The sequence below is a fragment of the Nelumbo nucifera genome, chromosome 8 (genome assembly GCF_055504915.1).
Source record: "Nelumbo nucifera cultivar China Antique chromosome 8, China Antique-T2T, whole genome shotgun sequence".
Classification (NCBI taxonomy): domain Eukaryota; kingdom Viridiplantae; phylum Streptophyta; class Magnoliopsida; order Proteales; family Nelumbonaceae; genus Nelumbo; species Nelumbo nucifera.
Genome location: NC_142656.1, coordinates 8697451 through 8712323, shown reverse-complemented (window position 1 = coordinate 8712323; position 14873 = coordinate 8697451). Strand labels below are relative to the sequence as shown.

At 39.2% G+C, this 14873-nt stretch overlaps 1 protein-coding gene across 2 annotated transcripts; it reads right to left on the bottom strand.

The window, feature by feature from the left end:
- Positions 1-5198: 5198 nt before the first annotated feature.
- LOC104592086 (nuclear pore complex protein NUP35-like) lies at positions 5199-14461 on the bottom strand. Of its 2 annotated transcripts, none has more exons than XM_088894034.1 (4): positions 14321-14461; positions 13263-13840; positions 7482-7593; positions 5199-5801 (listed from the first exon to the last, which is right to left on the bottom strand). In XM_088894034.1, the coding sequence occupies exons 1-4, from the start codon at positions 14399-14401 to the stop codon at positions 5496-5498; spliced, it is 1077 nt and encodes a 358-aa protein (XP_088750160.1). In that variant the 5' UTR covers positions 14402-14461; the 3' UTR covers positions 5199-5495. The 2 variants fall into 2 exon arrangements, with proteins under 2 accessions (XP_088750160.1, XP_010249561.1); XM_010251259.3 differs by lacking the exon at positions 14321-14461 and adding an exon at positions 14090-14240.
- Positions 14462-14873: the final 412 nt, after the last annotated feature.

The window sequence follows — 14873 nt, the reverse complement described above, 5'->3', positions numbered from 1 at the left end:
ACGGTGACTGTCATAGCCTCATAGGCGGTTCAATTAGTAGCCAAGAGGCCCAAGACACGTAGATGCCTGGACATGACTCGGGCCTGGGCCGTCGATCCAATTTTTTAACATCCCGTAATACATGCATTTTCAACGAATCTGCTATTTCGGGATGGATTTGACCTAATTCGAACCCAACCCAACCAATGTGCCTTAGACTGTTACATCATTACATGCATCAAGGCTGCGTTTGGAAACTTTGTAAATTAAGTACGGTGAAAAGTTTTATGCCGGATTGATTTTATCGGTGTTTGTTTGGATAGAGTAGAGTTTTACATCGTGAATTGATATAAAACCTCGTCAAATATATGGCTGATTTGTTTGAGCTAAAAAATCAAACCAAAGTAAACTTTATACCCCGGTTCTTTGTTTGGAAAAAGTGTAATTTTACACCATAAATCAGTATAAAACTTTATTTTGAATCTCTTTACAATGATAATCGATGTAAAATATACATCAAAATTATCGATGTAGAATTCATAGGCTTCTATCATTAAAGTAAAACTCCTCTCACCCTAACGTCTCTCTCCTCCATTTTCTGTCTGCTCCGTTTCTCTCTCTCTCTCATTAGTAGACTTGTTCATGGGCTGGGCTGGGCCGGGCTTTTACTTTTTATTAACAGAAAAATGTTAGGCCCGAGCCCGGCCCGACCAATGGGCCTACAACTTGGGCCCGAGCCCGACCTTGATAGAAAGCCCAAAGCCTGACCTAATAAAAGAAATTCGAATGTTTCCCTATTCAAATGTACATTATCTATTTTAATTTAGACGTTTTTTCCCCTATTTAAATGAACAATGGGCCTACAAGTGAATCAACAACCTTCTTAAATCAAAAAAATTATTCAAATGAACATCACATAGGATTTTTACTTAGGTTTAACTATAGGTCAGGCTGGGCTATTTTGGCAAAGCCCGAACCTGGCTCGAATTTTATGCGGGTCAGGCTTTTTGGCTCGAGGTTAAGCCCGTGGGCCAAAAAACCTGTTCAAGCCCATTCGGGAGGCGGGCCGGCCCATCGGGCCACCCGGCCCATGAACAGGTCTACTCAGTCAAGCACGGGCATTCTCATCTTTGCGTTCATATTTCCACTCTCGTTGCCTCCATTGTCTTCTCGTCCATAAGAATGTGTAGTAAGCTGGACAAGGATTTCCTTATGAGGTAATTAACTCATGATTAACTTTGTACCAAATTAATTTATGTTTATTGATGTGGAGAATTGTTAACAGTCACTTCCTCGTCACGCTTAATAAAATTGATATAAAAGTTTACACTTTTACGTCATCGATGTACTTTTACACCATTCTAAACACAACCTAACTGTTCAATCTATGTACACTTCACGATTTCTCCTCAAAAGCCCATGGACTTCTGGCTCTTATAGTGCGTTTGAAGTGAAGATAGATCACCAAAGCCCATGCCAAATGCTGCATTTACTATTTAAATGCTTTTCTAGTGGATTTTCTTTTTCTTTCAAGAGATTATAAGAGTAAAGAACAAAGTTTCTTAATTATGATTCTTAAAACCCCATAATTAGTATTTACTGATTACTAGATTAACATGTTTGCAGAGTGTTTAATTACTAGACTAATATGTTTTAATACATTTTATGCCATTCCCATGTTGGAGATTTTGTTGGTTTAATAATATGTAGTTATTGCATTTTTTTAATCTTTTTTCTTTAATTTCCGTTACTTTTATCACTATCACTTGTTGACTTAAAAAGTGAAAAACTCTAACTCTTATTTCTTTAATTTATGTTCAATTCCTCTTAACTCTTATCTCTTAAGAGGAATCTTGAAATTTTAAGAGGAAAATGGATGTTTGTTTACTTTTTATTTTCCAATGGTACTCCAAAAAACAAACAAAAATTCCCATATATGGAGCTAAAATGGATATATAAAAGTTTCCAAAATTTAAAATTCAGAACAACATTCAGAGTTAATAAGAAAGAAAAGTTCATCAATACCAATATACCTTTTAACGTAATTATTGCACTTTCAAATATGTCAAAGCAAACGAATAATCCATAACTCTTAACTCATATTTTTATCACTATTACTGTCAAATTGTAAGTTTTTAAATCACTTTTTTACCACATCAAAGTTCAAAGTTGAAAGAAAACCAAAGGTTCAATCAATAGGCATTTGTTGCCTGTCCTTAATCTTGCTGATGTGACAATAATTTCTTTTCGGCTGAAGAATGCCCATCCATGACACGGTGAAAGACTAACAAAGCATTTGGAAACCATGCACCATTGAGAATCAAAAATCACTAAAGCTCAATGTAAAAAAATGCAAACACTAATTCAATGCTTATGTACACTGGTTCAGTTTTGTAAGCATTTGATAAAAATGTATTTGTATATTCCAAAAATGTATTTGTATCCGTCACAATTAAAAATCATTTGACAAGAATACAAATTTATCAGTGAAAAACTAAACCAACTTTTGAACTTGCATTTTTATAAACCATACGTGTTTGTATTTGCATTGAACAATTTTGTATTTGCATTGTTTCCAAATGGAGCCTAAGCAATGTTAATCAGTACAAATAAAACCGTTTAGGACACGTTTGTTTGAGGTGTAAATGAGAACTAGGGTAAACTACACACTCTGGTCTAATTTTGTAAGCGTTTGGTAGAGGTGTTAATACACCTAGTAAATCGGTGTAAAAATCCATCCTTGTAAGTATTTTCCTCAAAAATTGGTGAAAAGTTCACATTGATAAAATTGATATAAAACTCCATCTCTTTTAAAATCGATGAAACTTCTTTCTCTAGGCTTCTGTCCTATCATACTTTTCTCCTTGAAGAAATCCTTCCAAATATAGGGCAAGGGTTCCGACGTCATGAAAAAACAGTCAAGAGAATCAATAACCTAAAAACTAAAATCGGCAAGAACATAAGCGTTCACTGGTCAATGCCCTCTCTATTGGGTTTGAAAAGAAATCTCTGATTCTAATCAAAAAAAACCAAACCGGCAAGAACACAAACAACTATTGTCATCAATGGTCGTCTCTCAAATTCTAAATGGAGAAAACTAAAAAAGGTGAGAACACGAGCAACCGTCGCCAACGATAGTTGTCTCAAATTTTGAGAGAAAAGAAATCTTTGATCAATCTCCTTCTCTCTCTCTCTCTCTCTCTCTCTGTACCTTTCTAGTAAATCTCCCATTGCAACAAACCAAAAAACAGAGTAACCTCCATTTAGGTTGATGTAACTAGAGGTGTAAATCGGGCCAGGCCGCTGCTCGACACGGCCCGCAACATGGCCCGACATGCAGGGCCCATAGCGGGTTGCGCAAGGCTCATCCGAAAACTAGCCGTTGGCCACCCCCCAAATGCTAGTTTCAGCTTTTTGGGGGTTTTTTTACATAAATACCCCCTTACAGTTATATAGGGGGTATTTATGTATTTTGCTTATGGAGGGGAGAAAATGACACAAATGCCCCCCAATAGCTATTATATAACAACTAGTTTATGGGGCTTTTTGGATAAAGTTATAAATAACTTTACAATGACCAAAATACCCCTCCCAACAACTAAAAACATTTAGTTTTTAGGGTATTTTGGGCAATTGAATTATTTTCAATTCCTATAAATAGCCCTCTCCTCCACCATTCTTCTCATCACACCAATTCAACAATCAACATTCAACAATTCTCTTATTAAGTTGTTCTCTTAATCTCTTCACTCTTCGGTCTTCATTCCCTCTCTTAGTCTCTCACTCTCTCAGAGTCTCTGTCTCTCATACATTCTCTACAATCTTAGTGAATTTTGATAGTCTCATAATTTGATTGGTTGATTGTCTGATTCTCCGAGTTTGCAATTTGGGAGGCTTGGAGCCTTAGACGTTGTCACGCTGAAAGGCTTTAACCGTTGAAATCAAGTTGGGATTCTAAACCGGCAATCCGGGGTAAGTCCAACTAAATTAATTTTATTCTTTTAGAATTTAAAAAAAAATGGCTAACTCTTCCCAAAACCCTAAGTTTAGTAGCCCAATTTGGAGAATATTTAAAATAGAGGATGCTGAGGGGAAGGGGAAAAGAGCAATTTGCCAAAAATGTAGAAAAGACTTTAGCTATTGTAGCAATGGTGGTACTGGCCATTTGACCAAACATTTTCTCACACATGAGAAGGAAGAAAATTTAAATGAATTTTTGAAATAATTGAAAATAAATTTTAAAAATATTGGGAGAATTCGGAGAACATTTCTCGTCGCTAATCCCACCATGGCACGTGATCCGTGATTTACTAACCCCTCCGGTGTCTACAGGCTATAATTCCATCGAAGTCTTGTTTAGTTGTTTTAGTGCAAAATCTGTAGGTACCATTGTACCAAGGTTGGCTAGATGCAATCATGAATCATGATGCAAAATATAGATTACAACTCTACAATTACAAGACAAAGGAGGGCATGATACTACTACATACACCGGATATTTCATTTTTCACCTGAAGTAGATGATGAAAGTGTGTGTGAATGCTTTCATCATAATGTATATGTAAATTTTGTTTAAATTGTAAATTTTAACAAATAACCCACAAATTTTTATTTTTTTTTCAAATTATTGTAAATTTTGTTTTAATTTTATTTAATTTATTTGCTATTAATGTAATTTTGTATTTCAGTTTGTAACTATATTGTATTTTTTATATTTTATTAATTTATTTCATTCATCCAAGTATAAAGTATGAAGTATCCAACCATTGTATATTTCATAATTTCAATATTTGTATGCTTTGTAACTTGTATCATTATTCATTCAAATTTAAATGAAATAAAATTCTTAAATTCCTATTTGAATTGTTTTATACTTTTATTTATTGGGTAATCGTAAATTGTTTTATACTTAAAGGAATTGTTTTATATTTAAATTCCTTAACTCAAGTCTCAACTTTCTGTTTCTTTTATTTTCTATCAAACTGAACATAGCCTTAATGTTATGTTTGGTTTGAAGAAAAATGTAGGGAAAGGAAAGGAAAGGTAGGGAAACCTTTACAAACCTTGTATTGGTTTCCCTGTCTTTCCCTTCCTTTCCCTACCTTTTCCTTCAAATCAAACATGGCCTAAGAGTAAAATGGGCCAACTTCTAAGTTCTAATAGAGGAGGCAACTCATCAATTGGTTTTGCATTAAATTGTAACACCACATTGAACACTCTTTGATATATATTTATTTTGCAATTCCAAAAACCCTAAGCAGTAAGCACCAACAACTATGCAACATTACTTTCCAATTTCTATAACCCCAGTCCCCACAGAAAACATACACACAGAGACAAGAAATACAAGCACATTACTGCTGCTGTGCTTTTACTATGTGAGACCAAAACATATGGAGAAGTAACAAATTGGCCGCTAATAGAAATAATCAACAGAAGTTGAATTTGAGTCATTTCAGAGATGGGCAATGATACATATCCAACACTGGGACATCCGGCCAGTGAAACAACTCAATTCAAATGCCAAACATCAAATCCATGACTTTGGAGACAACAGATTTTGCAGGAGAAGCAATGGCACTAACTGAACGCTGAGTATTGCTATCATGGTTCTGAACATAATAGGGACCAGAGGAGACTCTAGACAAGATCAGCTCGGAGCTCCTACTAGATGGAGGGGGCAAAGTCATGAAGCCTTGGTTGTTAAGCCTTTCATTCAGGGCTTGCCGTTGGATTGGGTCCAAAGGTTTCACTCCAATGATGAGCACTCCATTTATCTGCAATCCATTTTTGTTGAGGGCTTTCTGAGCATCAGAGCGGTTCTACAATAAAGCACAAAGGCAAGAAAATAAGTCTTATAATGTCAAAATCATCCGCCAAGTAGTCGTAATCCACATAGTACAGCAGCAACTCCAGGAATAAATCAAGTACTAACAACCATTAAGGCTGCTTGTTTGAAGTGCAACTCTAAATTGGACACAAAATTTGCATCTGGTTCGGTTTTGCATTTGTTTGTTTGTAACTGTGACTCTTACCTCACACAAAATGTGTACTTTTTATCTCATTTGCATGACTAGCAGTGTAAATTTTGCAAACTGATGCAAAAATTTGCACCACTTTCTTCCTAGATCCTTTCTCATATAAATGGGAGCCACATCATCTTGCTTATTGTCTCACTCAAACAAATAACCCTCCTCCTACCTTCACTCTCTTTCATACAAGGCAAGGACTACATTTTACTTCCTATTTTACTTTTCACAAACAAATAAAGTCAAATATGAAGCAAAAATAAAGCAGCATACGCTCAACCTATTTGCACTACCATGCCTTTACACTAGTGCAAATAACATTTGCACTGCAAAGAAATTGAGCATAAGGCTCCATTTGGTAAGAGTACAAATACAAAAATGTACAATGCAAAAACATACAAAATAATGCAAAATATAAGGTTTTTGCACTCTACAAATTTGTATTTGTACTCTTTCCAAACTGAGCCCAAGTAAATGTGTAGAGTTTACCTCATTTACACTGTAAAATTTGCAGACGGTTTACTAATATAAAAGCCACAACTTGGACAGAAAATAAGCAAAGTAATAGAAATAGATACATAAATATCATTTGATGATCATATATGATACACCCCGTCCATGGATAAACCCCATTTCATAAAAAATAGCCTAAAAAAAGATTTTTAAAACCCAACAAAGAGTCATTCTTTTGCTTGATTAAAGTTGTGTTTGGTTCCATTGCTGTTTCTACCTAAAACGTTTTCGGTCGATCAATACAAATTAGTGAGAGATGTGTAATGTACCATTGTCACATTATATTTGGGAGTCACTTCAGCCAGAATGATTAGTAATAGTTGTTGTTTCTACCTGAAATGTCAATTTGACATTTCTACAAACAGCCTCCCACACATGCATTTTTAAGGTATGTCTGTTTCAACTATAAATAGCCTCAAATAACAGTGGTATGCCAATTTGTATTGATCAACACAAAATGTTTCAGGTAGAAACAGTAATGATACCAAACAAAACTTAAGTACCTTTGTCTTCCTTCGCTTAATTAACTGCCTTTGTCTTCTTTTGCTTGATAAAGTGCCTTTTGTTACCTAAAAGCATGCAACATATAACCTGATTATGCTGAAACCTCTCTTAGGAGGTATACTAACTCGGGCCCATAATAATTTAGAGGCGCCCATAGATACCTGGAATTCTGCCTGTAGTGCTCATAGAAACCCCGTATCATGAGTTCATGACCCAACATGGTTCCAACTGAAACAATTTTATGTGCATGACAATAGGTAGAGCCATCATTTTTCTTGACCTTTTATCTCATTTACATGTTTTCATAATGTCATTGAAAAAAATTACAATAACTATAAATGGACAACAATATAAGATAAAATCAAGGGTAAGACATACGAAGAACTAAAGAATAGCATTAAAATATACTCATAAAAAAGAACATTAAAATATCAAATCAAGAACGAGAAAAAGAACCTGATATAGAATATGGATCCAATTAGCATCTCCTGGACCAGGGACATGTTTCAATATTACACCACACTTCTCAAATTCACGCAATACCAAGTTAGTGTCCCCAGGAGAGAATCTGGAAAAGGGCAGTACGAAATATGATATTACTAGAAGAAAATGCAGATGTTTCTGTAGAAGAAGCAACACATACATGCAGATGTTTCAAATGCTGCTATACATTATCATATCATACTGAAAACAAAGGCTTGTTCTCACTTTCATGAAGCTGTGAATTTTCTCGCATGAGGATTTGGGCGAAAAAAAAAATACTACTACTTATGCTCAAACCATAGATATGAGTGAAAAATCACCAATAAGAACAAAATTGTACCTTGTGAGTTGCAAAGAACTCCGAAGAGGGTACAAGACAAATCCAAATGAAAGAACATTCGTTTTAATACAGGAAAATAAGTAAATTTTGCGTTGAAAAAAAATGAATGTACCGTAGCATCTTGGTGAATAATTGTGATACGTGCATGAACTATGTGACAGTGGCAGCATGAGACTCGGTCAAGTTGTTTCTTAGCATCTTTATCCTTAGCCAGTAGTAGATAAGCTTAGTCTGTTAGCCAGTAGTAGATAAGCTTAGTCTGTTTTAGTCGATAAGCTCCAGGGGTGAGCAGTTCCTATGTTATTTCCTAGTTTGTAGCACAATAAGGCTATAAATATAGCCCGAAGAGAGTGAATAAAGGGCATAAGCTTTTCTACCATATAATTCTTCTCCTCTCCTTCCTCTCCCTCGGCTCTCTCTCTCCCTTTACTTAATTCTAATCATATCATTGGTATCAGAGCCGGTTCCGACCATGGACACTCGCGGCAAAACCAACGAGAATTCCGCAATGAAGTCAACGAGACCTTAGCACGACATGAGTCAAGCTTCGATCAGGTGAACGTTGTCTTACAAGCAGTGTTAACCGAGCTCCAAGCCTTTCGAGCCACACGAACCACTCCCAAGACCAACCCCTTCACACATGAAGAGTCTTCACACCAACATCCTTCTCGTTCCAGCTCCACCCATGATCTCCCTCATCAACACATCAAATTGTCTTTCCCAAAGTTTAATGGGGATGACCCAAGCAGCTGGATTTACAAGGCAGAGCAATATTTTGATTTCCAAAATATTGTATCGGACCAACGAGTGCAACTAGCTTCCTTCCATTTAGAAGGCATCGCCTTGCAATGGCACAGGTGGTTGACAAAACATCGCGGACCGCTCACATGGGAAGAATTCTCCAAGGCTGTGCTACATCGATTTGGTCCAACCGACTACGAGGACCCATCGGAAGCCTTAACTCGCCTTAAGCAAACCACAACTGTGGCAGCTTATCAAGAAGCTTTTGAAAGACTCTCCCACCGAGTTGACGGCCTACCCGAGAGTTTTCTAATTGGCTATTTTATTGCAGGACTTCGTGATGACATTCACATAGACGTGAAGATTAAGCAGCCTAGAACCTTGATAGATATGATCGGAGTGGCTCGACTAATTGAGGAACGAAATCAACTACAAAGGAAATCAAACCAGCAAGTTCATTCCCAACCAGCCATAATAACATAGAGGGTGTCACCTAATCCAACAGTTTGTGTGCTAGGGCCTCCACCAACCCAGCGCACGAACCAGGTTCCCAGTGCTCCACCAGTAACATTCCGGCGAATCACCAACCAGGAGGCGCGGAAACGTCGCAAGAAGGGGTTATGTTATTATTGTGATGAGAAGTTCACTCCAGGCCACCGTTGTGTACGACCACAAGTATTTATGATCGAGGATCCCGTATAGGTGGATATGGAGGATGTCGAACCAGAGGCAGAAACCCAAGAAGCTATTCCTGAGATCTCCTTCCATGCAATTGCAGGAGCAAAATACCCACAAACCATACGTGTTCTAGGCAAGCTGAAAAACAAGAGTGTGACAGTGCTATTGATGGCGGCAGCACCCACAACTTCATTGATCAGGCCATAGTCTCTAAGTTTGGGTTACCAGTGAGCCGAGACAAGAAATTCCAAGTCATGGTCATCAACCGAGAAAAGATAGAATGCGTTGGGCAATGTCGGGCTCTCACCCTCGTCATTCAAGGACATTCCATTACTGCCGACTACTACGTTCTTCCAGTCATGGCATGCCAGTTGGTATTAGGAGTGCAATGGCTAGAAACTCTCGGACCCATCGAGATGGATTACAAACAACTGACCTTGACGTTTAAGAAGGGTGGAATCTCTTGCACCCTCCAGGGATTGGGACGAGCCAGCATCGAAGCCTTAACTGACAAGAAGTGCAATGGATTACAAGGTACTGGGTTCTTTTTTCAAATAGTCGCTTCCAATAGCAGCAACCAACCAAGTTGCTACCCACCTGAGATGGACCACCTCCTAACCGAGTTTTCCCATGTATTTGAGCCACCCACCAACTTGCCTCCTAAACGACCACATGACCATCAAATTTCGCTCCTCCCCGACAAGGGACCAGTTAGTGTGAGGCCGTATCGATATCCATATTATCAGAAAACGGAGATAGAGAAAATGGTGAAGGAGCTTCTGCAATCAGGATTGATAAGACCAAGCAACAACCCATTTTCGTCACCGGTTCTGTTAGTGAAGAAGGTTGATGGTGCTTGGCGATTTTGTGTGGACTATCAAGCACTGAACGACATCACAGTCAAAGATAGGTATCCAAATCCTGTGATTGATGAACTATTAGATGAGCTCCACAGATCCAAATTTTACTCCAAACTGGATCTACGGTCTAGGTACCATCATATTCGAGTGCGAGAAGAAGACATTCCTAAAACAGCCTTTCGGACGCATGAAGGACATTAAAAGTTCATAGTGATGCCACTTAGCCTAACGAATGCACCTGCAACCTTCCAAAGCCTCATGAACGATCTCTTCCGTCCATACCTCCAGAAATTTATTTTGGTCTTCTTCGATGACATTCTGGTGTATTTGAAATCATGGGAAGACCATATATCTCATTTGCGAATTGTTCTAAAAATTGTCCTCTAACAATTTGTTTGCAAAAATGTCGAAATGTCGATTTGGTGTTTCGCAGGTCGAGTACTTGGGCCATATAATTTCAGAGCAAGGTGTGTCAGTCGATCCAACCAAAATACAAGCTATTATCGAGTGGCCTACACCGACCACAACAAAGGGGGTCCGTGGTTTTCTCGGTTTAGCAAGTTACTACCGGAAGTTTATCCGTAACTTTGGAAGCATGGCGGCTCCTTTGACCCAACTCTTGACCAAGGGAGGGTTTCAATGGAACGAGACAGCAAAGATGGCCTTTCAACAGTTGAAGAAAGCACTAACTTCACCACCAATTTTGTGTCTTTCGGATTTTTCTCAACGATTCGTGATTGAGTGCGATGCGAGTGGAACTGGAATTGGTGCAATCCTTACCCAGCAAAATCGACCGATGGCATATTTTAGTGAAGCACTGAAAGGTTTGGCCTTGGCACTATCCACCTATGAGAAGGAGATGTTAGCTATCGTCAAGGCCATTAAGAAATGGCGCCCATATCTGCTTGGGAAATCCTTTACAGTCCGCACCGACCAAAAAAGCCTTAAGTATCTACTTGAGCAACGGATAACTACACCAGCACAAACACGGTGCCTGCCAAAGATACTTGGTTATGACTACGAGATTGAGTATAAAAAAGGGGTTGAAAATCAAGGTGCGGATTCCTTGTCTCAAATAGTTGAATCCCAAATTCTGTCAATCTCTATACCACATGCGGATTGGTGGCCGATGCTGCAAAAAAAAGTCAAACAGGATGCATTTTATGAAGAATTGATGAAGAAATGGCCCTCCCGTTCAAACCACAAAATGCTCCAACGAGATGGAGTGTGGTTCAAGGGGGACAAAATTTATTTGAGCCCCGCCTCAACCTTGATTTCAAAGGTGATTGCCGACTGCCATTCATCTCCCGTAGGTGGGCACTTTGGATTCCATAAAACCCTCTCTCGTATCAAGCGTAGTTTCCTTTGGCCTAACATGCGTCGGGCGGTGAAGGAATTCTTGCAACAATGTGATGTATGTCAGCGCTTCAAGACAGATTGCATGAGGCCAGCGGGGTTGCTTCAGCCGCTACCAGCTCCCACTCAAATGTGGACAGATGTCTCGATGGACTTTATCGAGGGGTTACCATCTTCCAATGGGTATACTGTTATCATGGTAATTGTTGATCAGTTGACAAAATATGCCCACTTCATACCCTTAAAACACCCATTCACCGTCGGGACTGTCGGCTAAGGCATTTGTCGCCAACATTGTCCGCCTACACGGAATTCCAACGTCAATTGTTAGCGATTGCGACAAGGTGTTTATCAGCTCATTTTGGCAAACACTTTTCCAAATGCATGGGACGAAGTTGTGTATGAGCTCAAGTTACCACCCCCAAACCGACGGACAGACCGAAGTCGTTAACCGAACGTTGGAACAATGTTTACGATGTTTTGTCGATGACCAGCCGCAGAAATGGCTCGAATGGATTCCTTGGGCGGAGTATAGCTACAACACATCCACTCACTCTTCCACCAAGATGACACCCTTCGAAGCAGTTTACGGTATCCCACCCCCAAGTCTACTGGCTTATGTACCAGGTACTGCTCGCGTCAGGGCAGTAGATGAGTACCTGCGTGATCGAGATATCATTCTACGTGAGTTGCAACACAACCTTTGGATAGCTCGGGATCGGATGAAATGTCAAGCCAACCAACACCGACGTGAGGCTTCATTCGTCGTGGGTGATTATGTGTATGTGAAACTGCAGCCTTACCGACAAACTTCTGTGGCTTTTCGGCGCTCTATGAAGCTCGCCCCACGTTACTTTGGGCCATACCCAATCATTGAAAAAGTGGGTCTGGTGGTCTACCGATTGGCCTTGCCTCTTGGCTCTCAAATCCATAATGTGTTCCATGTCAGTTTGTTACGGAAGTAATTGGGACCAATCACCCCAACTTCCCCCAATCTCGGATACTTCGACCATTCTTCCACAACCGGAAGCTATTTTAGATCGTCGTGTTATCTACATGGGTAAATACTGTCCAAAATCTGAAATTTTGGTGAAATGGGTAGGAGCACCAGTTGAGGACGCAACCTGCGAAAATGAGTGGCGCTTCACCAAATCGTATCTCGACTTCCTTGTGGACAAGGATCCTTCAGTGGGGGGGAATGATACGTGCACGAACTATGTGGCAGTGGCAGTGTGAGACTCGGTCAAGTTGTTTCTTAGCATCATTATCCTTAGCCAGTAGTAGATAAGCTTAGTCTGTTTTAGTCGATAAGCTCCAGGGGTGAGCAGTTTAGTCGATAAGCTCCAGGGGTGAGCAGTTCCTATTTTAGTTCCTATTTTATTTCCTAGTTTGTAGCACAATAAGGCTATAAATATAGCCTGAAGAGAGTGAATAAAGGGCATCAGCTTTTCTACCATAGAATTCTTCTCCTCTCCTTCCTCTCCCTCGGCTCTCTCTCTCCCTTTACTTAATTCTAATCATATCAAATTGATTATGTGATCATAAATGAATGCCAAATATCTATAACTCATCTTACAGTTTCAAACAAAGCATTGTTTGAACAGAAATAAGGAATATATATACCAAAGTATACGCAAAATAATCTGTATGCAGTCAAATTCTCAATCGAAGCTATGCTCAAAGTAGAAGAGAACGTATAGAAGAATTAGAATCATCGTCCCGGGTAGAGAGTGCAAGGAAACGGTAAAAACAAAACAAAATAAAGTGAATGACTCATACCCATAAACAGTCACCCATTCCTCCTCGTCGAGGTTACCCGCAGCTAAGCTATTATTCTGCAACTCCGGCTTTGCGACTTCCCTTGGTGGAGGAAGCGTAATTAAAGCACCCGGCTGGACCACTCCCTCAACAGGTGAGCCTTTCCCCTTCTCATCGTGTTCACTGCCGCTCTTTATTGGAGACCACCAGCTTGAACTTGTAGGAGTTTGTTGTATTTGCTGCCCTCCCATGAGGGCATAAGAAGCGGTCGCCTCGGGCTTGCTTTTCAAAGGAGAAAGTGAGTCACGGCAAGAGTCCCAGACAGGAGTTCTCATCTCTGACTTGGTTGCTGGAGATATCGAGTAATCTGCCATCCCAGCTTCTGGAGAGAACTCTGCACGGTCTTCCAAGGTGAATATGGGAGGTGGAGGAGGATCTGCGCCCCCAAAATTCTCCCGCCATAGAGCAGAGACGGCAGCTGCCTGACCCGGGCTCGTGAATTTTCCTCCGTGAGCAGAAATTGGAGACGCTAAATCATGAAAAAGGAGCGATCGCGTTCCCGATCTGGACGTTCTCTGGACAGTGGCGCTCATTTTTTTCTAATGTATTAAGCAGATAAAACGCAAAACCAGAAAGTTGTAATTATTCAAAACAGGACGAAGAAGCCGGTGGAACCCAAGCTTGTTAACAACTTAAAATTAAAAGAAAGAACTACTGAGAAAATAATATATCTTTGTAATAGTTTATGAGGTTGAAAACTTAAAGGAAAAAATAAATAAAGAATGTTGAAGGGTGTGATAATGTCGGCCTGATTAGAACCAAATATAGATAAGGATGAAGAGCGAAACCTCTCTTCTTCTTGAACCACAAACGACTGTTTCAGAGATGGTTCTTTTATATGTTTTTTCCCTGAAGTGGAGAAACGAAGCGGACGGCTTTTACAGATATCAAAACCCTAACAACATTCCAACAGTATAGCACTTTTTGAAATCGTGCTATTCAAATTAATTTACTTAAATGCCCTTTCTGCTAAGCGGGAGCTTACTTCTGTTTAAATTTCATTAGGGACCGTTACGGACCTTACGGAGCGTAGAGCGTGAAGCATGTTGGGAAATGGGAATATCCAAGATCCCGCTTATCAAGCTTGGAAGTGGAACCATTTCTTGATAGCGGATCTGCTACTTACACAGTGCGCCTCACAGGCACATCATCTCACCATATATTCCGTACTCGAGAAATATGACCGGATCTGCTCCTCGCGCCTCACATGCACATCGTACTAAGCATTGAGAACATCTCTCTTATTTATAAGTAAGGGTGGATTCAAGCCAAGTTGAGTCGAATAGTACCAGGCTGGAGACTATTCTATAAGGCTCGAGTTTGGTTCGAGCCAAAACCTTGAGCTTGAGCTTGGCTCAGCTCGTTTTATATTTTATAAAAATATTTATTATATATTTTATAAAAATAAAAATTATATATAAAAAATTTATTTTATATTTAAAAATTAAGAATTATAATCATTAATAATTATAACATTTTTATTATATATATATATATATATATTATTTTCTATAATTTTATTATATATATTCGAGCTCGACTCGCTTAATAATCGAGCCACTTAGTTGAGCT